The sequence below is a fragment of the Pogoniulus pusillus genome, chromosome 11 (assembly GCF_015220805.1).
Source record: "Pogoniulus pusillus isolate bPogPus1 chromosome 11, bPogPus1.pri, whole genome shotgun sequence".
In the NCBI taxonomy this organism is placed as follows: Eukaryota; Metazoa; Chordata; class Aves; order Piciformes; family Lybiidae; genus Pogoniulus; species Pogoniulus pusillus.
Window position 1 is genome coordinate 3,256,580 of NC_087274.1, and position 24,031 is coordinate 3,280,610.

Here is a 24,031-nt window from a genome sequence, read left to right on the forward strand (position 1 = left end):
GTTGCCAAAAAGGAGCTTTGAGTGCTAAGGAAGCACAATCTATCTCACCCCCTTGCAGATGGAGACAGCTTCTTTTGACAGGGATTTGGGATAGGAAACATTATGTTCCATTATGGACTGGAAGAGTTCATCTTCATCTTCTCCATCGAAGGGAGGCTGTGGAAAACAAATCACAGGTCAGTTACTGAAGGGGGGGTTGGTTTCTTTGTGCTTTGTTTCAGTTCTCCACTTTTCATGCAATGACAGGGCAATCCTATGGCCACAGTGGGACAAGTGTGCTGCACCCAGCCCAGCAACCTGCCCCCCCCAGTCAATCAGAGATGCCCAAAGAGGCACCGCAGTGCTCCTTGCTCAGGGACAAACAGCAAACTCCCAACCGCCTGCAGCTTGGTTGTCTTCTGACACAGAAGTTGCACGTTTAGCACTCTCAGGTAGAAACTGAGAAGAGGCAATTTCTGCTCCCAGCATGGCAGCCAGGTTAATGAAATGTGTGCAGGATTCCCTTTGTCATGGTTTCTGAAGCTGCTGTGCACCAGGACAGCCACAGCGCTGCAAAGGGTGACGTTTGGAGACTGTAACTTTCAGCTACCTTCTGCTAAGGTGTGCTAGTTTGAGCCTAGCTGGGATATTCTGGTGAGAAGAATTAGGTGATAGGCTGTGAAAAGGGAACAGTGGTGATGGCTGCTTCACTCATAGGCTTGCTGGGATGTATAAAAGCAACAACATAAATACAGGTAGCAGAGTTGCTTGCTCTGGCTCTGGCTGCCTGCGCTTCTCTCTCTAACTTGCTGCCTAATCCCTCTGCTTCCTAACCCCCCTCCAATTAACCCAAGCTCCAGCTGGTTTAAAAGACACAGCTGCAGGCTCTGCTGCTGCAAAGGGGAAACTACCACCAGTAAGGGCTGCATTTTACTATTAAACAGAGGTGAGGAGGGCAGTGCCCGTGGGTGAGACCCCGGGAAATGGGCACTGAGCAGGACTGGGCTCAAGGGCAATCCTGTTCTCTTACAAGCATTCAGATGCCTGCTCACTTGCAGTGCAGACTGCAAACGCTAACAGCTGCAATTGTTGTCCTCTAAAAACTGTTAGGACATTGACTGGAACCCAGCAGAGGACCTATGAAAGGCGTTGGTTAAAAACGTGTGCTTTCAGCTTAGGAAATGCATACCTTCAGCTAGCACTCACTGAGAGCCCATTGCACAAGCCTCTTCCAACTCAAGATGAATAGAAGGCCTCCAAGTTAGTAGTTCTCTGCCATTTACTATGCTGCAGTGCTGCTTTTCTCCTCCAGTGACTCAGAGAGCAGCCTCTCATTAAGTGTGCAGAATAAGGGCTCTATAACTCTGCATTTTTTGAGACCCACACTTTACCCCCAGGACACAGAGCACAAAAACCATATTCTTGTGACCCAGCTCTGCAATGCTCCCATTATGTTTCCTTGTGGTTTCAAACCACTAAACGACTTTTTTTTCCCTTTCCCATTTGACATGCATTTTCCTGCCCAAGTGTCTCCCCATTCAGCTTTGAAGATGGCTATTTAGACGTTATTACAGTACAAAGGAGCTGCATCCAGAGGCAGTGCTTGGTGATGTGAGTGCAGTATAAAGAGCTTAAAGCCTAAATCCATTCTTAGTGGAGTCAATCAAGAGCACAAGGAAAGTATGAAAGGCTCCAGACCCCTCCCCTAAGGGTCTACCCTTTGGGGTCTAACTCTTTAGGGAGCCTGAAGCAGAGCAGTGATAGAGAGGCAGAAGGAGGCCACAGCAAGCACAGGGAGGGTGACTCTTACCTGGCCAGCTAACATCTCATAGAGCAGCACGCCGTACGCCCACCAGTCCACTGACTTCCCATAGGGCTGGTATGCAATGATCTGCACAGTCACAAAAAGACAACCAAAGGAAAGCCCCAGCATTAATTCAAGTGCAGCCTTGTGACAGACAGAATCATGCAGAGCTGAACATAGTTCCTTGGAAAAGCCCAGGAAGCCAATCCTGCAATCCTCCCTCCAGCTACTCAGTGGGAGCTGGAGAGTGTTGTCAACGTTCATCCAAAGGTACTCTGATGCCTTGGGAAATGAGGCTCTTAGGAGACCTTGGGATGAGCATTACGAAGGCAAAGGAGGAAGCAGAGCAGCACAACATAGGAGATTAAAGTGAAAATGTTTGTTATTATTCACAGAGAGAGTGATTGGCATTGGAATGGGCTGCCCAGGGAGGTGGTGGAGGCACTGTCCCCTGGAGGTGTTCAAGAAAAGCCTAGCTGAGGCACTTAGTGCCATGGTCTGGTTGCTTGGATAGGTTTGGGTGATAGGTTGGACTGGATGAGCTTCCAACCTGGTTGATTCTATGCTTCATCCATTTGTGTCTAACCTTGAAAGCATGCAACTCCGTGAACTTCCAGATGACCACTAACAAAGTGTTTCTCATCTTCTCATTGCTGTAAGAGGAGTCAAAAGCTAAGAGAAGAGCAACCCCTAAACAGCTAAGAGAAGAGCAACCCCTAAAAAGCTAAGAGAAGAGCAACCTCTAAAAAGCTAAGAGAAGAGCAACCCCTAAAAAGCTCAGTTTCTTTTTCCCAAGCTGCAGGATTAAGGTACTCTGAGGCTGAAGTCAGATCCCAGCTTCACCAAAAGGAAGGGCTTTGTGCTGGCCAGCCAAATGGAAATGTCAAGTACTGGCATCTTCTGGGTTCACATCTGACTCACAGGGAGGCACAAGCTGAGCTCTGGCACAACGGCAGGCTGCAAGTGCCAGCAGCACACAGGTCCCTTGTGTGTCACCTCCTTTAGCCAAGGCCACTTCAGAGAGCAGTGTTCATTTATTTAAGAGATGCACTTGGGATTGCTATGCAGGAGGTCTGAGGTGCAGGATCACAGCTCACAGGATGTCAGGGGCTGGAAGGGACCCAAAGAGATCATCCAGTCCAACCCCCCTGCCACAGCAGGACCACACAATCTAGCTCAGGTCACACAGCAACACATCCAGACAGGCCTGGAAAGGCTCCAGAGAAGACTCCACAACCTCTCTGGGCAGCCTGTGCCAGTGCTCTGGGACCCTTACAGGAAAGAAGTTCCCCCTTGTGCTGAGCTGGAACCTCCTGTGCTGCAGCTTCCATCCACTGCTGCTTGTCCTGTCCCAGAGAGCAGTGAGCAGAGCCTGTCCCCCCCATCCTGACCCACAGCCCTCAGATATGCAATCCCCTCTCAGTCTTCTCTTCTCCAGACCAAGCAGCCCCAGGTCCCTCAGCCTCTGCTTAGCAGGCAGTGTTCCAGTCCCCTCATCATTCTCATAGCCCTCAGGTGGACTCTCTCCAGCAGATGTTCTCCTAAATAACTGTGAAGGGAGACTGGATGGTGAAGGTGTGCAGGATGCTGAGGATGCCTCTGTTTACTGCAGAGGGGGTTGGGCTGGGTGACCTTTAGAGGTCCCTTCCTGCCCAGCCCATTCTATGATTCTATGTCCCAGCTACTCTCCAGCAGCATCAAGGAAGGTAGGGTTAAAGCCTCCACCCCCAACAGAAGAAGCAGAGAACTGAGGCAGAACATCTTCACTCATTTTCCTCTCCTGTGAGCACAGACTGAAAGAGTTGGGGCTGTGCAGGCTGGAGCAGAGGAGGCTCCCAGGTGACCTTCTTGTGGCCTTCCAGCATCTGAAAGGGGCCTCCAAAAAAGCTGGGGAGGGACTTTTTAGGCCGTCAGGGAGTGCCAGGACTGGGAGGAATGGAGCAAAGTGGAGGTGGGGAGATTCAGGCTGGAGGTGAGGAGGAAGTTGTTGAGCATGAGAGTGGTGAGAGGCTGGAATGGGTTGCCCAGGGAGGTGGTTGAGGCCCCATGGCTGGAGGTGTTTGAGGCCAGGCTGGCTGAGGCTGTGTGCAGCCTGCTCTAGGGTAGGGTGTCCCTGCCCATGGCAGGGGGTTTGGAACTGGCTGACCTTTGTGGTCCCTTCCAACCCTGCCTGATTCTATGCTTCTATTCCATGGATTTCCTGTTGCATGGATTTTCATTCTCCATGACACAAATGGCTAAGACAAGCACAGACCACACAGCCCAGATTCCTCAGCAGCCTGAAAGAGAAGCTGAACTGTTAAGCAGTGTAGTTTCTCAGGAAACCAGTGAGTCACCAGTTCAATAAAGCAAGACTGCCTGGCTACTAAAGCAAATGACAGTCTCTGTGTGAGGATATCTTCCTCCTTGGAATAACAGCAGCACAAGAATTCAAACTTGCTGCAATGTCTCTAAGCAAAGGATGTCAAAAATCAATCCCTCTCTGAGTTACATTACACAAGCAGAGGTAACAACAGGATTCTCAGCTGGAACATCCTAGGAGGAAGTTCTTCATAGAGACAGTGACTTGCCATTGGAATGGGCTGCCCAGGGAGGTGGTGGAGGCACCATCCCTGGAGGTATTCAATCCAAGCCTGGATGAGGCACTTAGTGCCATGGTCTGGTTGACTGGCTAGGGCTGGGTGCTAGGTTGGACTGGCTGAGCTTGGAGCTCTCTTCCAACCTGCTTGGTTCTATGATTCTACATAAAAGCAACCTTTATTAGCTGTCCTTTAGCAGTAATGTGGCCTTAAAATGCAGATGTTGAGGTGCTGGAACATGTCCAGAGAAGGGCAACAAAGCTGGTGAGGGGCCTGGAGCACAAATCCTATGAGGAGAGGTTGAGGGAGCTGGGGTTGTTTAGCCTGGAGAAGAGGAGGCTCAGGGCAGAGCTCATTGCTGTCTACAACTACCTGAAGGGACATTGTAGCCAGGTGAGGGGTGGCCTCTTCTCCCAGGCAACCAGCAATAGAACAAGGGGACACAGTCTCAAGTTGTGCCAGGGTAGGTCTAAGCTGGATGTTAGGAGGAAGTTGTTGTCAGAGAGAGTGATTTCCCATTGGAATGGGCTGCCCAGGGAGCTGGTGGAGGCACCGTCCCTGGGGGTCTTCAAGAAAAGCCTGGATGAGGCACTTAGTGCCATGGTCTGGTTGATTGGCTAGGGCTGGGTGCTAGGTTGGACTGGATGAGCTTGGAGGTCTCTTCCAACCTGGTTGATTCTATGATTCTATGATTCTATGATTCTATGATTTAGGATGTTCATTTCATAGTGTAGTGGTTGATACACTTTGGTTACTCTCCCTGCCTTTAATTCCATCACCAGAGGCTTTTTGGGATCAGTGTTGCTTCTTCAAACAGCAAACACTTCCAGAACTGTGTCTGGAAAGAGTGCTGCCTTTTATGCACAGAAAATGAGGGAGTGTTTTGTCCTCAGCCCTTCTCTGGCAGTCTCTGCTTGCCTGATGGCAAAGAGTATTTTATCAGAAAGCAGAAGAAGGGTGTTTTTCAGAAGGTCACTGATTTATAAGGGCAGAACATTTTGTCCAGCAAGTGAGCTCCTTGTAAGTGGTTTGGGTAAGAAGAGTTCACTTCCATTAGCAAATGAGAAAAAGATGGATCCATAGGGAGAAGGAAAATCATAGAATCACAGAATCAAGCAGGTTGGGAGAGAGCTCCAAGCTCAGCCAGGCCAACCTAGCACCCAGCCCTAGCCAGTCAACCAGACCATGGCAATAATTGCCCCAGCCAGGCTTGGCTTCAACACCTCCAGGGACAGAGACTCCACCACCTCCCTGGGCAGCCCATTCCAATGCCAATCACTCTCTCTGACAACAACTTCCTCAGAACATCCAGCCTAGACCTGCCCTGGCACAGCTTGAGACTGTGTCCCCTTGTTCAGTTGCTGCTTGTCTGGCAGAAGAGCCCAACCCCACCTGGCTACAGCCTCCCTGCAGGTAGTTGTAGACAGCAATGAGCTCTGCCCTGAGCCTCCTCTGCTGCAGGCTGCACCCCCCCAGCTCCCTCAGCCTCTCCTCACAGGGCTGTGCTCCAGGCCCCTCCCCAGCCTTGCTGCCCTTCTCCAAACACCTTCCAGCACCTCAACATCTCTCTTCAATTGAGGAGCACAGAACTGGACACAGCACTCAAGGTGTGGCCTGAGCAGTGCTGAGCACAGGGGCACAAGAACCTCCCTTGTCCTGCTGGCCACACTGCTCCTGAGCCAGCCCAGGATGCCATTGGCTCTGCTGCCCACCTGGGCACACTGCTGGCTGTAGCTGCTCATTATTTCTGAGGTGTTCTAGATTGCCTAACCCCTCTGTGTATAAATAAGCAAACTGTGTGTTGTAAACACTGTAAATAAGTTTTCTGGCAAGATTTAATGCTAAGAAACAATTATCACAGTTACCAACAATCTCTGCCTGGATATAACAATTAATATTGATTAGGCATCATTTGTAACATCACCATCCCTGGAGGTGCTCAAAAACCATACAGCCAGGGCATGGTTTAGTGGGAGCAGTGGAGTTGTGGTGATGGTTGGACTCAAGAGTACTTTTCCAACCTTCCTGACTCTATCTCATCTCCTTTTGCACATGTCCCATTCAGTCCACCCCCATAATTTAAGAGCTTTGCCTTTTCAGGTTCTGTGGGTTTGAGAGCTCAGGAAGCATCCAAGAGGAATTCCTCTCATCAAGTCAAACTGGCAGAGAAATGTTGATGCCTTTCCCTTTATTTTTGGGTTTGTTTGGGTTTTTTTTTTGCATTTTGCCTCCAAGGGAGGCACAGTTAAGAGCAGGACACAAAGATTAATACCAACAATTTGCAGGAATGTTTAGATGATTGCAGCTTGCAGCTGGGAGCCAGTTGGGATGAAATGATTACATCCCAGAGGCAAGAGAGAAAAAGTCTTTTGTGAATGTATCTTATGCCCGCTGGAAAAGTTGAACCTCAGTTATTAAAAGAAATAAATATTACCAGCACAAGAAACAGTCCAGTGCAGCCTTTCCAAACCTCTGGAATATCTTTTAGCCTTTCACAAACCCAGCACATCAAGGGTAGAACTTAAGGCTTTGAGGCAATTAGATGGAGAAGAGAAGCAGAGTTTCTGCTTTAAATTGAGAGATGTTGAGGTGCTGGAAGGTGTCCAGAGAAGGGTGACAAAGCTGGTGAGGGGCCTGCAGCACAAACCCTATGAGGAGAGGCTGAGGGAGCTGGGGGTGTGCAGCCTGCAGAAGAGGAGGCTCAGGGCAGACCTCGTTGCTGGCTACAACTCCCTGCAGGGAGGCTGTAGCCAGGTGGGGTTGGGCTCTGCTGCCAGGCAAGCAGCAACAGAAGAAGGGGACAGAGTCTCAAGTTGTGCCAGGGCAGGTCTAGGCTGGATGTTAGGAGGAAGTTGTTGTCAGAGAGAGTGATTGGCATTGGAATGGGCTGCCCAGGGAGGTGGTGGAGTCACTGTCCCTGGAGGTGTTGAAGCCAAGCCTGGCTGGGGCACTTAGTGCCATGGTCTGGTTGCTTGGCCAGGGCTGGGTGCTAGGTTGGAGTGGATGATCCTGGAGCTCTCTTCCAACCTGGTTGATTCTATGAAATTCCTCTGGAATTCAAACCCAGGATATTCAACACCAGAACTGGAGGTCAGAGCTCTGGCTGCTGCAGAACTGCTGCTGGTGAGGGTTCAGTGCTGCCAGGACCCCTCCCTGCTGATCCACTGCACATCCATCTCCCTCTGACTGCTGTGACTGGTCAAGCAAACACAGAGCACTCACTGATTTCACCACTCCAGCCATAAATATTTCAGTTCAGCTCATCAATAAGTATTCTTTACTAGATAGCCACTTTCTACCTGATCCTGCCTATTTAACCTCTGCACTTTCTGGAATTGCCCATGGGAAGAGAACTCTAATTCTTTATGCTGGAGTGCAGCATATTCACAGGACTCCATCCCTGGAGGTGTTTAAGGCCAGGCTGGATGAGGCTGTGGGCAGCCTGATTTAGGCCAGGGTGTCCCTGTCCATGGCAGGGGGGTTGGAACTAGATGATCCTTGTGGTCCCTTCCAACCCTGACTGATGCTATGATTCTGTGATTCTATGATTCTATGACTTCTCTGCCCCAGTGCCACCACATCTGGAGTACTGGGTCCAGTGCTGGGCTCCCCAGGTCAAGAGAGACAGGGAATTAGTGGAGAGAGTCCAGCAGAGGCTATAAAGGATACTGAGGGGCCTGGAGCATCTCTGTGAGGAGAGGCTGAGAGCCCTGAGGCTGTTTAGCCTGGAGAAAAGCAGCCTGAAAAGGAGGACCTGCTCAATACTTAGAGGGTGAGGGTCAAAAGGACTGAGCCAGATCTTTTCAGTGGAGCCCAGAGACAGGACAAGGGGCACTGGGCACCAAGTGGAACCCAAGAGGTTCTACCTGAGCATGAAGAGAAACTTTGCTGTGAAGGTGCTGGAGCCCTGGAACAGGCTGCCCAGAGAGGTTGTGGAGTCTGATCTGAAGAGATTCCAAACCTGCCTGGACATTTTGATCCTGGGTAATCTGCTGTGGGTGCCTCTGCTTTAGCAAGGGGATTGGACTGGATGACCTCTAGAGGTCCCTTCCAACCCCCACCTTGCTGGGATTCTGTGATACCCCTGATACCTTCAACCCTTAGATTTAGCTCATTTACCTGCACCCAGCAGGGAATCATAGAATCATAGAATCAAGCAGGTTGGAAGAGACCTCCAAGCTCAGCCAGTCCAACCTAGCACCCAGCCCTGGCCAAGCAACCAGACCATGGCACTAAGTGCCCCAGCCAGGCTTGGCTTCAACACCTCCAGGCACAGTGACTCCACCACCTCCCTGGGCAGCCCATTCCAATGCCAATCACTCTCTCTGACAACAACTTCCTAACAACATCCAGCCTAGACCTCCCCTGCCACAGCTCAAGACTGTGTCCCCTTGTTCTGTTGCTGTTTGCCTGGCAGCAGAGCCCAACCCCAGCTGGCTACAGCCTCCCTGCAGGCAGCTGCAGACAGCAATGAGCTCTGCCCTGAGCCTCCTCTGCTGCAGGCTGCACACCCCCAGCTCCCTCAGCCTCTCCTCACAGGGCTCTGCTCCAGGCCCCTCCCCAGCCTTGCTGCCCTTCTCTGGACACCTTCCAGCACCTCAACATCTCTCTTCAATTGAGGAGCCCAGAACTGGACACAGCACTCAAGGGGTGGCCTGAGCAGTGCTGAGCACAGGGGCACAAGAACCTCCCTTGTCCTGCTGCCCACACTGCTCCTGAGCCAGCCCAGGATGCCATTGGCTCTCTTGGCCACCTGGGCTCTGCTGCCTCATCTTCAGCTACTCTTCACCAGCACCCCCAGGTCCCTTTCCTCCTTGCTGCTCTCAGCAGTGCTCTCAGCCTGTAGTGCTGCTCGGTGTTGTTGTGGCCAAAGTGTAGAATCCTGCACTTGGCCTTGTTAAATCTCATCCCCTTTGCCTCTGCCCACCCATCCAGCCTGGCCAGGTCCCTCTGCAGGGCTCTCCTACCCTCCAACAGTTCCACACCTGCTCCTAGCTTGGTGTCATCTGCAAACTTACTGCTGCTGGACTCAATCCCCTGGTGCAGATCATCACTAAAGACATTGAACAGGACTGGCATGGCACTGTACAAATGCATCCTCATTATAATCTATTACAAATGTATACATTTTAGCCCATGGAAACATGCTGGAACATTCCTGCAAGCAAAACACGAGGCTGACTTTGAAGCTTACCACAGACCCACTTAGCAATTTGTCAGTCACAATAATGGGAGTGAAAGAAGCAAAAGCAAAGCTGCCAAGCCAGGGAGAAAACCAATTAAAACATCTGCCTGTAAGGTAATAGGAAGATTAATTTCCTCCCAGTTAGTGAATGTTTTGGTAAAAGGTTTATTTCTTTATGTGGCACTTCCAAGCAAAGCAAAATAAATCACTCCAGCACTGACCCACATGGAGCAACCTGGCACTGCCAATGTGTTCTTTGGTATTAAGTGGCACAAGAGCACTGCCACGGACAGGACACCTTTTTAATTTGTAATATTGGCTTCATTTTATGTTTTGACAGGAGGAAATAAAATACTGCTCTGGTTGGTTTGAGATCCTGCTGCAAGCAACAGCAATTTGTGAGGAAAAAAGAAGGTTTTACAACACAAAATATTTCACTCTGGGAAGCATGAATTAGCAAGTGGGGAAAAAAAAACCCCACCCAACAAAACCCATCAAAATATTTTTCACTCCAGTTGCAGAGAGATGACAAAATTCACCTCAGACACTAATTTACTTGTCCAGGTATGAATCTCCCATATTCCAACATTCAATTACAGCCAGAGAGCTGCCTCTTGCCCAGCACTCAGCCAAACACTGAGAAGCTTGGATCAGGACACACAACCTCTTGTGTTGTGTTTCAGAGAATCATACAATCAGCCAGGCTGGAAGAGACCTCCAAGCTCAGCCAGCCCAACCTAGCACCCAGCCCTGGCCAAGCAACCAGACCATGGCACTAAGTGCCTCAGGCAGGCTTTGCTTCAACACCTCCAGGGATGGTGACTCCACCACCTCCCTGGGCAGCCCATTCCAATGCCAATCACTCTCTCTGACAACAACTTCCTCCTAACATCCAGCCTAGACCTTCCCTGGCACAACTGGAGACTGTGTCCCCTTCTTCTGTTGCTGCTTGCCTGGCAGCAGAGCCCAACCCCACCTGGCTACAGCCTCCCTTCAGGTAGTTGTAGACAGCAATGAGGTCTGCCCTGAGCCTCCTCTGCTGCAGGCTGCACACCCCCAGCTCCCTCAGCCTCTCCTCACAGGGCTGTGCTCCAGGCCCCTCCCCAGCCTTGCTGCCCTTCTCCGGACACCTTCCAGCACCTCAACATCTCTCTTCAATTGAGGGGCCCAGAACTGGACACAGCACTCCAGGGGTGGCCTGAGCAGTGCTGAGCACAGGGGCAGAAGAACCTCCCTTGTCCTGCTGGCCACACTGCTCCTGAGCCAGCCCAGGATGCCATTGGCTCTGCTGCCCACCTGGGCACACTGCTGCCTCATCTTCAGCTACTCTCTCCCAGCACCTCACAGGGTTTCTTTAAATACCCTGCTCTAGGGTAGGGTGTCCCTGCCCATGGCAGAGGGGTTGGAACTAGATGATCCTTGTGTTCTCTTCCAACCCTGCACGATTCTATGCTTCTGTGATTCTAAATACATTAAAGAATCTGAGTTTGCTCTCAATGAAATGTTTGCTGACCTCATCAGCAACCTCAACAACACCTCTGACCTCAATGACTTCACCAACTGAAGCCCAATGCTCAGTGTAAGAAGACTTCCAGGCTGTGGATTTCAAACTACAAGGTGATGCTGCTGCTTTTCATGTTTTGATTTGGTTTTTTAATGCTAACGAGCCCCAAACCTAAAGCATTGATCTCATGGCAGGTTTTCAATCAGCTGGACATTGATTTACATACTCAAGTTATATTGGTTATGTTGTATTAATCCATGAAGTCATTCAGCAGAGTTGCAGAAGGATAAATGGTACCACCCCTGGAGTATCCAGCCAGCAAAACTTGGTGGTGTGAGATGTTTGCAGTGCCAGTTCTGATTTTAGAGACTGAAGGGTGCTTGAAGTGGTCAATATTTACCTCTGGTGCAATGTAGTCTGGAGTGCCACAGAAGGTCCTGGTGGTTACCCCGTCTAACATATGCTCTTTGCACATTCCAAAGTCAGCAATTTTTATGTGGCCTTCTGAATCCAACATCACATTATCTAATTTCAGATCTCTAGGAAGAATCACAGTGATTTCATGTTAATGTTTAAGATCAGCCAGGACAAAGTTATCTATTGCTGAGTTGAAGGGAGGAATAGAGGTGGAGGGCACAAGGGCTGGATGTGAACTGTTGACAGTCCAGACAGAGCTGAGTAGCTCATTGCAGGTATGCAAGGGTGACCATAAGCCCCCAGACTGGATAACTGATGAAGAGATATCACAGAATCATAGAATCAAGCAGGTTGGAAGAGACCTCCAAGCTCAGCCAGGCCAACCTAGCACCCAGCCCCATCTAGCCAACTAGACCATGGCACTAAGTGCCCCAGCCAGGCTTGGCTTCAACACCTCCAGGCACAGTGACTCCACCACCTCCCTGGGCAGCCCATTCCAATGCCAATCACTCTCTGACAACAACTTCCTCCTAACATCCAGCCTAGACCTCCCCTGCCAAAACTTGGGACTCTGTCCCCTTGTTCTATTGCTGGGTGCCTGGCAGAAGAGCCCAACCCCACCTGGCTACAGTCTCCCTGCAGGTAGTTGTAGACAGCAATGAGCTCTGCCCTGAGCCTCCTCTGCTGCAGGCTGCACACCCCCAGCTCCCTCAGCCTCTCCTCATAGGGTTTGTGCTCCAGGCCCCTCCCCAGCCTTGCTGCCCTTCTCTGGACACCTTCCAGCACCTTAACATCTCTCTTGAATTGAGGAGCCCAGAACTGGACACAACACTCAAGGTGTGGCCTGATATATGACCAAGAGCACACTCACACTGAGGGACCTTACAGCTGCCCTCCAGTACCTGAAAGGATCCTTCAGGAAGGCTGCAGAGGGACTCTTCATAAGGGTGTTTAGTGACAGGACAAGGGGGAATGGTTTGAAGCTGAGGCAGAATAGGTTTAGACTGGATCTTGGGAAGAAGTTCTTCAGTAGGAGGGTGGTGAGACTCTGAAATAGGCTGCCCAGGGAGGTTGTGGATGCTTCCTTTCTGGAGGTGTTCAAGGGCAGGTTGGCTGAGTTGAGAGCCCATAGTGGGGAGGTTGGAGTATGAACTCTACAGTCCCTATGAAACCTCACACAGGAATGCACAAGAAAACATTTTACATCTCCAAGAGCTTTCCGTTGAGACAGGCAGAGCAGCCAGCAGGAAAGCTCAGGTAAAGCACTGGCTTTCACTTCCAGCCCACCAGCACCAACAGAACCAAAAGAACACTGCAGAGATTGCTTTCCTTACAATGAAAAATGCACTGAAACACTAAAGAAATGGATCATTTTGGGGGAGGATCTAAAAAGAGGTCAGAAATTACTTATGTCAGCTCCACAGGAGCCTGCAGTGTGAGTGCAGCCCAGACAGCAACCCTGTGCTGGGCTGCAGCAAGAGCAGTGTGGGCACAGGGCAAGGCAGGGGATTCTGCCCCTTGGCTCTGCTCTCTTCAGACCCCACCTGCAGTCCTGGGTGCAGTTCTGCAGCCCCCAGCACAAGTAGGACATGGAAGTGTTGGAGCCAGGCCAGAGGAGGCCACCAAGATGCTCTCAGAGGGCTGCAGCAGTTCTGCTCTGAGGACAGGCTACAAGAGCTGGGGTTATGCATCCTGGAGAAGAGAAGGCTTGGAGGAGAGCTTGGAGTGGCCTTCCAGTATCTGAAGGGGACCTACAAGGAAGGCTGGGGTAGGACTATTGACAGGACAAGGAGGAATGGGTTTACACTGCCAGAGGGGAGGCTTAAACTGGATGTCAGGAAGAAGTGAGGGTGGTGTGACACTGGCACAGGTTGAGGGTGGTGAGACATTGGCACAAGTTGCCCAGGGAGGTTGTGGAGCACAGAAGCACCCAATGTGATCTTTGATCACATTGGGTGCTTCTGTGCTCCACAACCTCCCTGGAGATGCTCAGGACCAGGCTGGATGAGTCCTTGAGCAACCTGTTCTAGTGGGAGGTATCCCTGCCTGTGGCAAGGGGTTGGAACTGGCTGAGCTTTGAGGTCTCTCCCAACCTAAACCATTCTCTGATTCTCTACTCACCTATAAACGATCCCTTTGTTATGGAGGAAGAATAACCCAATTGAGATCTCAGCTGCATAGAACCTGCAAAACAACAAAGGCAGAGATTTCTTAGTGCCTCAGGATTTCCTTCTGAGCAAATGGGTTTGGAAATGATAAAATAGTCTGGTTAAAGAATCTTTTGGTAAAGTAAACAGCACATATCTTATACAGCCCAGAGATACTAAAGCATACAGCCAGTTGACATAAAAAGCCTCTTACTTCCATCTGACTTTAACAGATAACATTTGGAGCATCTGATGATGATAAAATCATTCAGAGGGGCTTAAGAAAAGCACTGAAAACGTCTCCCTTAGACCACCAAGCAAAATGGTACAGCTGCAGCCCAGCATTTTCCTGTGCTGATCTAACTCTGCCTGCAAAAGGTCATTATCTCTAATCACATATCAATGCTGGGTTCATGCTGCAGCTCCATTTACACTGCACTTCAGACAGCATCAAACCATTTGCAGGGATAGCATCCCTTTATAGAGGCTGCTAATGGATTAATTACACAAAGCTAATCAAAATGATTACCATATAAAATGTAATTGCTGAATGCAAGGGAAAGATACATAACATGGAGGGGTGTTTGAAGCCAGTTGCTGTGGAACTGTGCAGATTCTATGCAGGAGGAATTCTTTAAAGATGAGATAAGTTTTTAGGGTGGCATAAGGGAGAGGAAAGCTCAGCTCTGAAACGTTTGATCAGAGGTGTTTGGGAATGGGTGTGCTGGGAGATGCTCCACAGGCAGGAGCTGTCAGGAAGCAGCAGTTTGCAAGGGGTGTTGGCAAGCTGGGAGTCGAGGCTGATCTGACACTGCCAGCAAGGTTTTTAACTCAGTGAGTTGCTGAAATTTCATTCTGCATCTCCAGTGCTTATATTTAGAAGGCTTCTGACTGAAACAAGCCCTGATTAATTACAGTGAGCTGAGAAATTCCTGTTGCTGAATTCCTAAAGCAGTTGGTCACACTTGATTCCCAAAGTTCCGCCGGGCAGTGATTTATGAGACGCTAATAAATGATGACGAGCTGCTGTAGGCATGACTAAAATGCTGCTGATGGATCTCTCCACATCTGAACATGCTGCAGGTCATTATCAGTTGCTCTCTGATAACACCAGCTGTACAATTACCTAAAAGGGATCATGCAGACAAACAACTTCTGCTGGCAGCATCATGCAACCATTACGGTCGGAAAAGACCTTTAAGACCACTGAGTCCAATCATTTATTAGCTCCTCATAAATAAAGCTTCTATTAAAAGGAGAAGCAGGATCACAACATTCTTCCAAGCTCGATGCTGGATTTATCTTGTCTAAACTGTAATTTACACTGCACTGCTGCCTCTGTTTGCATTGCCTCTCCCTGTTACATTAATTCAGGCTGAAATGTTCTCTCCTCGCTGGCTTTTTATATTCGCTTTTCCCAACAGCCCCAGAATACCAACTAACATCTTTAATTTCCTGTCACCCTCTTTAAATTCTTGTCACTTTTAAAGCAGCCATTCCAGGCCTTTGTTTGTGCTGTGGTTTTGAACACAAAGGCACAGCTACCTTTGCTCTGTGTAGGAAGAATGTTTCGAGCATCAACTTCACCTTTCGAGCCTTAAAAAGGCGACAAAAAAAAGAGGCTGGATGAAGATTTCCTACTGAAGCTGGCAAGGAGGAGAAAGTCAACATAAAATCGAGAGGATGACATGATTTAAAGCTCTAAACACAAAGACTCACACGGCTTGTGGCTCCTTGAATTTTCCTACTTGCTGAATGTGATACATGAGATCCCCCCCGTTCACGTACTCCATCACAAAGTACAGGCGGTCCTAGGGTAGAGTGTGGAGAGAGGCAGAGAAACAGGTTAGAGAAAAATGGTAGATGTGCATTGATCAGCAAAAAATCAGTCACTAATAAGGCATTAGGATGCTTTTAAGATTATTAGGGCTTGGTTGGACATCCTGGCAAAATGGAGAGAGCAGGAAATGGAAGCAGAATGCTTTGTGAGACCTGCGAGAGCCATGAGCCCTGTCCAGGTTGGAGAGTTTCAGCGATGCACTTTCGTGCATGATTGGGCTACAGTGGGTCCCAGAATTGCCTGAAACAAATCTGCCTCTCTAAAAATCAATGGGAACCAAAAAGAAGCTAAAGGTAGTGGGGAAAGCCTTGCTTTGAGGCCATTCTGAATCCTTCCTAATAAGTTTTCCTTTGGAAGACAGGAAGCATTAATATCTCTCCCTATAAATATACACATTTGATAGGTGACATGGAGAGTGGCACTGAGTGCAGCCTCAGCAGGTTTGCTGACCACACCAAGCTGTGTGCTGCAGCAGCCAGGCTGGAGGGCAGGGATCCATCCAGAGGGACCTGGACAGGCTGCAGAGGTGGGCACAAGCCAACCTCAGGAGGTTCAACAAGACCAAGTGCAAGAGTTGAGGCAATGCCAAGCACAACTCCAGGCTGGGCAGTGAGTGGCTGGAGAGCAGCCCTGAGGTGAGGGACTTGAGGGTGCTGCTGGAGGAGAAGCTCAACAGGAGCCAGCAGTGTGCACTTGCAGCCCAGAGAGCCAAGCAGAGCCTGGGCTGCAGCAGCAGAAGTGTGGCCAGCAGGGCCAGGGAGGTGATTCTCCTCCTCTGCTGTGCTCTGCTGAGACCCCACCTGGAGTCCTGCATCCAGTTCTGGAGCCCCTGGGACAAGAGGGATGTGGAGATGCTGGAGTGTGTCCAGAGCAGGGCCAGGAGGATGCTCAGAGGCTGCAGCAGCTCTGCTGTGAGCACAGACTGAAAGAGTTGGGGCTGTGCAGGCTGCAGAAGAGGAGGCTCCCAGGTGACCTTCTTGTGGCCTTCCAGCATCTGAAGGGAGCCTGGGGAGGGACTTTTTAGGCTGTGAGGGAGTGCCAGGAGTGGGGGGAATGGAGCAAAGCTGGAGGTGGGGAGAGTAAGCCTGGAGGTGAGGAGGAAGTTGTTGAGCATGAGAGTGGTGAGAGGCTGGAATGGGTTGCCCAGGGAGGTGGTTGAGGCCCCATGGCTGGAGGTGTTTGAGGCCAGGCTGGCTGAGGCTGTGTGCAGCCTGCTCTAGGGTAGGGTGTCCCTGGGCATGGCAGGGGAGTTGGAACTGGCTGCTCCTTGTGGTCCCTTCCAACCCTGCCTGATTCTATGACTCTATGATGATTCTATGATTAACAGGAGGTTAGAAGGAATGCAATTGCAGGGCTCACAGAAGTATCTGGAACCTTTACAAATGACATGAAATGAGTCTCTTGGAGGCACATATTTCAGGCAGAGGGAGATGGGTAGGGTGTCCCTGGCCATGGCAGGGGGTTTGGAACTGGCTGCTCCTTGTGGTCCCTTCCAACCCTGACTGATTCTATACTTCTGTGGCAAAAAGGTACTTTGGGGGGAGATTTTTCTTACACAGGGAGGCCTTTTAAAGGTCACCTCCAGCCAGCTCAAATCAAACACGACCACAACACATCTAGGTGCACTTAAGTAGTATTTTCCCAGCCAGTGACCTTCAAACAGTAAGACTTAAACCTGTCTGTCCCCTGGTTTTTCAGAAGATTAAAACAATCTGTGATGAGGAAATGTCCACTCCACAGGTTTATACAGAAGGAGGTGAAAAACAACTCTCTGTGTCAGGGCTGCCAGCGAGCTAAATTAAATCCATCAGCATCGATTCATGACTAATCACTTCACAACATGACAACAGCCATTGAGACTTCTCAACTACTGTCCTCAGGTCTTTAAAGAGTATTTAGGAACCTTTGGGAACCAAGGTTTAAAGCCCTGGCTTAGCAAAGCACACACTGTTGAATTTATGGGTTGTCACAGTGGTCTGCTTGAACTACCCCAGGAAGCAAAATCTTTTCATCATAAAATAGTTTAGGTTGGAAGGGACCTCAAGGATCAGCCAGTTCCAACCCCCTGCCATAGGCAGTGACACCTCCCACTAGAACAGGTTGCTCAAGGACTCATCCAACCTGGCCTTCAACACCTCCAGGGAGGTTGTGGAGCACAGAGGCACCCAATGTGATCAAAGATCACATTGGGTGCCTCTGTGTTCCACAAACTCCCTTGGCAACCTGTGCCAGTGTCTCACCACCCTCACTGCAAACAACTTCTTCCTAACATCCACTTTCAATCTCCCCTCTGCCACTTTAAATCCATTCCTCCTCATCCTGTCATTACAAGACCCTGTCAATAGTCCCTCCCCAGCCTTTCTGTAGCCCCCTTCAGATACTGGAAGGCCACTTCAAGCTCTCCTCAAAGCCTTCTCTCCAGGCTGCAGAGCCCCAACTCTCTCAGCCTGTCCTCAGAGCAGAGCTGCTGCAGCCCTCTGAGAGCATCTTGGTGGCCTCCTCTGCACTGGCTCAAACAGTTCCATGTCCTGTGCTGGGGGCTCCAGAACTACACCCAGGAGTGCAGGTGGGGTCTGAGAAGAGCAAAGAGGCAGAATCCCCTCCCTTGCCCTGCTGCCTACACTGCTCTTGGCTGCAGCCCAGCACAGGGTTGCTGTCTGGGCTGCACTCACACTGCAGGCTGCTGTTGAGCTTTGCATCACCCCAGACCCCCAGGTCCTTTTCCTCAGGGCTGCTCTCAGCCATTCCCCACCCAGCCTGGAACTGTGCTTGGGATTGCACCAACCCAGGTGCAGGAATTTACATTTGGCCTTGTTGAATGTCATGAGGTTGGCCTGGGCACACCTCTCCAGCCTGTCCAAGTTCCTCTGGAAACCTATCCAGGCCCCTCTGGAGCTTGTCCAGGTCCCTCTGGAATGCCAGGTGTGTTTAAATACAAGAGGTAATTCCATTTGGTACTTCTTCTTCAGCCTTTTCTATGTGCAGAAGCCATAATATATAGGTTGGATCACAGAACCACAGAATGCCTTAGGTTGGAGAGGACCTTAGAGATCATCTACTCCAATTCCAGGGATGCCTCTCAGCTAGACTTGACTGATCAAGGCCTGGCTGGTGAAGGGCCTGGAGCACAGCCCTGTGAGGAGAGGCTGAGGGAGCTGGGGGTGTGCAGCCTGCAGAAGAGAAGGCTCAGGACAGAGCTCATTGCTGGCTACAACTACCTGAAGGGAGGCTGTAGCCAGGTGGGGTTGGGCTCTGCTGCCAGGCAAGCAGCAACAGAAGAAGGGGACACAGCCTCAAGCTGTGTCAGGGGAGGTTTAGGCTGGATGTTAGAAACGAGTCCTTCACTGAAAGAGTGATTGGCATTGGAATGGGCTGCCTGGAGAGGTGGTGGAGTCACCATCCCTGGAGGTGTTTAAAAGAAGGCTGAGTGAGGCACAGGGTGCCATGGGTTAGTTAACTAGAAGGGTTAGGTGCTAGGTTGGACTGGATGATCTCAGAGGTCTCTTCCAACCTGGCTGATTCTGTGATTCATCCAACCTGGCCTTGAGGGAGGAGGCATTTACAACCTCCCTGGGCAACATGATCAGACAGGCTGGCAAGCATCAGGGTGGCAAGAAAGGCTGAGCTCACGTACAACTGTTTGGAAACAAGAGTGCAGCTGTGTCAGGAAGGGTGGTTTGTCTGGCAGGGCCAGGACTCGTTTTTCAACCATTGTGCACTCCACATCATCATCCTGAATCACCACATCTTTTTTCAGTATCTTGATTGCATAGAGCTCCTCTGTCCCCTTCCTGTCTGCCAGCATCACCTGCACAGAAAGAAAAGAACAGGCTGAAAATGTTCCTGCTGCCAAAGGAAGGAAGGTGACTCATGTGCCTGAAGGTTTCTATAGATGGCAATCCAGCTTCTCTTTTTATTGACATAGGTTAAATTGATCAAAACACCCCAAATACCACCCCCCCTCCATCCCATTAGCCACTCCAACAAGCTGCACCAGCCCCTGCACACAAAGCCTGTGCCAAAGCCCTCTGGTTAGTCACAGGCACCTTGCCAAAGGGCTGCTAAAATGTTAAGTCCCAGGAGATTTCTCCAGCAAAGGGCATTTTATCACACAAGTGGTTGTTCAAACAGGCAGGCAGGCAGCAGTGTTTGCTTTCAACTCACAGACCTCAAACTTATATACACCAACCCTTTTGGTTTTCCCCTCAATAATCAGCCTGACCAACATTGCCAGAGTGACCTAGGTAGTAAAGCCTAGGTAGTAGGCTTAATTTCCTTGGAACTTCCAAGAAATGAGGATTTAAGAGGATTTAAAGGGTTTGATACAGCCTGTCCAGCACTCTGAGGGGGGTTTGTTCTCCTAGTCCCTGGGGAATCCTCTAGTCCATGTTAAGAAATGCTCCCTCAAAAGGCACATCCTTTTGTTTTGCTCCTTTGAGAATTGTTCATTACTTTTTTCCTGGAGGCAAAACAAAAACCAAAGGTGAAGGAACAAGAACAAGGGGACACAGTCTCAAGCTGTGCCAGGGCAGGTCTAGGCTGGATGTTGGGAGGAAGTTCTTGTCAGAGAGAGTGATTGGCATTGGAATGGGCTGCCCAGGGAGGTGGTGGAGTCACCGTGCCTGGAGGTGTAGAAGCCAAGCCTGGCTGAGGCACTTAGTGCCATGGTCTGGTTGACTGGCTAGGGCTGGGTGCTAGGTTGGGCTGGATGATCTTGGAGCTCTCTTCCAACCTGCTTGATTCTACGACTCTATGAGAATTCCTACCTTTCCAAAGCTCCCCTTTCCAAGAACCATGAGAAAGTTGAAGTCTGACAGCTTCACCCTGTCCAGATTGTTGGATGGCACACTTGAGTTCTTGTCTTCTGTTGGAGTAATGACTTTGTTACCAGCTGGCCCAAGTTTGGCTTTCTGAAGAACATACACACACATACACACACAAAAACAAGGCAAGTAAGAAGAGCAGCCCTGATTCCTTGACAGGTTGGGTCACTGGGTGGAGGTTAGCATTGAAGATGACCATATCTGAGGTGGCATTCCCAGGAGAAAGGCTGCATAACAAAACCTGCACAGACACAACTTTGAAGACTCATTCCCATGACATTTTTTGCCATCACTGAGTGAACTGAAGTGTAAACCTGTGTTGATGTAGAACCAGATAAATGCAGATCCACTTATCTGGTTTGAAGAGCAATACCAAAGCAAAAATCAAAGCCAAAGCTGGTGGTGGTGGTGGTGGTGGGGAAATCACCTATTTTCATGCCAAAAGCAGGCTGAACTGGTGGGTTTCTTCTGAAATACAAACCAATGCTTTCAAACACGTCATGCCACAATCCACAGAGAGTGGTTTAGGATGTAAATATTCTCTCTTCAACACATTCTCCTCTTAAAGGGCATTTCTGGAAGGCGCTGCATAACAAGAGTTAGGGAATCTTTGACATGCAATTAAGAACCTCCATTAAAACCCCCAAACCAGCAACCCATGAGAATCAATGCAGATGAGCATGGCCACTTGCAGACCAGCAATACAATCAACTCTGATTTTTCAATGCAGTGTTGATCTGGCAAGGGGGAGGGAGGAGAAATGTTACACACAAAGGCTGCGTTTGGTTTGCAGAAGGGTGCAACGGTCTCAGTATCTCAGGAGACATCAGCTAATTGCTTGAGTAAGCTGCACTTCAAACCTCAAAGGTAACAGGGGGAGGAAAAAGACTCACCAAGAAGATAGTGCAGGCTACAACATGATGTCCCTCCTTCCCTCCAAATAACCTCATGCACCAGCAGAAGCCAAGCCAAGAAGATTTAACCCTTTGGGCTTTAAGCGCTTTCTCCCCATCTATCCCGTGTGTGGGTCTGACAAATCACCTCCAAAAGGGGTTCATTTAGCCTGTGCCACTGACATAGGCTTGGCATTTATGGAGCACTGCCTTCCTAGCTGCTCCACAAGGGGACAGCATCTGCATGGCAGCACTGGTTTACGGATCAGGATAACGACAGCAATCACAGTTTATTCACTGTGTCACAATAAGTCACCTTGAAAGCCTCGCTGGCAACTGGAGGTGCAGTCTTACCCCTCCCAGGCAAGGCTAAGACTGCAAGGGATGACTGGCTTCAGAGACTCCAGCACTCTGCTGCTGCAGGCAGTAATGGGAAGCAGTCTTCTGCTGAAATCACCACTCCACACTTGCAAAGCATGGTCAGATTGGATGACTCTTCCTGCGACGTGTCTCGTTCCCTGCCTCAGGGATTGTGGCGTGCACAAAGCAGAGTGTGGCCAGCAGGCTGAGGGAGGCTCTCCTCCTCCACATCAGGGGTACTGGGTCCAGTGCTGGATGCCCCAGCTCAAGAGGGATAGGCAGCTACTGGCAAGAGCCCTATGGAGGGCCACGGAGATGCTGCAGGGACTGGCACATGTCTCTTAGGCAGAGAGGCTGAGAGAGCTGAGGCTGCTTTGTGCTGGAGAAGAGCAGCCTGAGAGAGGAATCTTCTCAATGCTCAGCAAGAGCTAAAGGGTGGAGGTGCTGGGCTCCTCTCAGGGGTGGCCAGTGATAGGATAAGGAGCAGTGAGCACAAACCAGGAGCTTTCACTTGAACTTAAGGAGAAGCTTCTTTACTCTGAGGGTGACAGAGCCCTGGAGCAGGCTGTCCAGGGAGGACATGGAGACTCCTTTTCTGGAGACTTTCAAAACCTACCCAGACATTGTGATCTTGGGAAATCTGCTCTAGGCAACCCTGTGTTAGGAGCTGATGATCTCCAGATGTCCTTTCCAACCCCTACCACTCTATGGTCCTGTGATACCAATTTTGGCAGACCTGAGCTCTTTTTTCATTTCTGTATTATCACACAGTTTAAAACATGGAATTTCTTCCACTCCTAACCTGCATGCAGGAAAGGAGCTCTTGGAGATGCTAACCAGGATGATGTGTGTGTAAATGTTTAGGAAAAGGTAGACCTGGGCATCAGCCTGGAGCCTGGATTCTGCAAGGGATGGCCCCTCAGCAGATCTGCCTGCTGGGACAAATCTTGAATGGAGCTTGCTGTTGGGACAAAGCTCCACAACAGCCCCAAGCAGCACTATAGGCTGGGGACAGAGTGGCTGAGAGCAGCCAGGAAGAAAGGGACCTGGGGGTACTGGCAGCTGAAGATGAGTCAGCAGTGCCCAGGTGGCCAAGAGAGCCAATGGCATCCTGGGCTGGCTCAGGAGCAGTGTGAGCAGCAGGACACGGGAGGCTCTTCTGCCCCTGTGCTCAGCACTGCTCAGGCTACACCTTAAGTGCTGTGTCCAGTTCTGGGCTCCTCCATTGCAGAGAGATGTTGAGGTGCTGGAAGGTGTTTGGAGAAGGGCAGCAAGGCTGGGGAGGGGCCTGGAGCACAGCCCTGTGAGGAGAGGCTGAGGGAGCTGGGGATGTGCAGCCTGCAGCAGAGGAGGCTCAGGGCAGAGCTCATTGCTGTCTGCAGCTGCCTGAAGGGAGGCTGTAGCCAGGTGGGGTTGGGCTCTGCTGCCAGGCAAGCAGCACCAGAAGAAGGGGACACAGCCTCAAGTTGTGCCAGTGGAGGTCTAGGCTGGATGTTAGGAGGAAGTTGTTGTCAGAGAGAGTGATTGGCATTGGAATGGGCTGCCCAGGGAGGTGGTGGAGTCTCTCTCCCTGCAGGTGTTGAAGCAAAGCCTGGATGAGGCACTCAGTGCCATGGTCTGGTTGCTTGGCTAGGGCTGGGTGCTAGGTTGGCCTGGCTGAGCTTGGAGCTCTCTTCCAACCTGGCTGATTCTATGATTCTATGACTCCTTTCACAGCCACAATCAGAGAGTGAGCTGTAAGCAGAGCAATGAAGAAAAGAAAAAGAAAAACCCCAAATCCTTCAGCTTTAGAAGATGAAGCCCTGGATTAAAAGGAGCAGCTTTGCTGGCCCCCACAGAAGGGCTCTCAGACACAAGCCTCTGCTCTGCTGATCCCAGAAGCAATTTCAACTTCTGCCTTTGCACCACATCAGGGAGATCCAAATCAGACACTGAAAGGAGAATTCTTGTTTTACCTTTTACATTTTAAACCCACTGGGGACGTTGTGGGCAGCCTCTTTAGAGCTGATGAAGGTCACCCACACCTCAGCTTAGGAGCTGGGAGGGTAGTACACATTATTAAAACATCAGTGGTGCGCAGCAATGAGATGAGGAGCAGCAGCTGCAAACTGGAGCAGAGAAGGTTTCACCTTCAACCTGAGGGGAAACTTCTTTGCAGTGAGGGTGACAAAGCCCCGGAACAGGCTGCCCAGAGAAGCTGTGGAGTTTATTTCTCTGAAGGCTTTCAAAACCCTCCTGGATGCATTCCTGTGTGGACTACCCTAAGGGATCCTGCTTGGGCAGGGGGGTTGGACTGGATGATCTCTGGAAGTCCCTTCCAGCCTCTTGAGTTCTGCATTCAGACACAATGCTTTAAAGAGAAAAAACTGCATCATTTGATAACAAAAGACATTTTCTCCCAAGGCGGTTTTCTGCTTTGGGTCCGGATGTGCTGCTTAGGCAGGAGTATTTCTGCAGGCAGCTTAGGCTGAGCAGCTCAAGAGCGGAGCTGCAGCTTCAG

General features: G+C 50.2%; 1 protein-coding gene across 5 annotated transcripts in view; it reads right to left on the bottom strand.

Moving 5' to 3' along the window:
• The window catches only part of PRKCA (protein kinase C alpha), a 242,300-nt gene that overhangs the window by 14,961 nt on the left and 203,308 nt on the right, over window positions 1-24,031 (bottom strand). For all 5 annotated transcript variants that reach the window (XM_064150617.1, XM_064150619.1, XM_064150618.1 and 2 more), the window contains 7 exons: window positions 20,222-20,365; window positions 19,090-19,263; window positions 15,335-15,426; window positions 13,590-13,652; window positions 11,452-11,590; window positions 1,790-1,870; window positions 49-156 (listed from right to left, as the gene is read on the bottom strand). In XM_064150617.1, coding sequence (XP_064006687.1) covers window positions 49-156; window positions 1,790-1,870; window positions 11,452-11,590; window positions 13,590-13,652; window positions 15,335-15,426; window positions 19,090-19,263; window positions 20,222-20,365 — 801 coding nt within the window. The remainder of the gene's footprint in view (window positions 1-48; window positions 157-1,789; window positions 1,871-11,451; window positions 11,591-13,589; window positions 13,653-15,334; window positions 15,427-19,089; window positions 19,264-20,221; window positions 20,366-24,031) is intronic.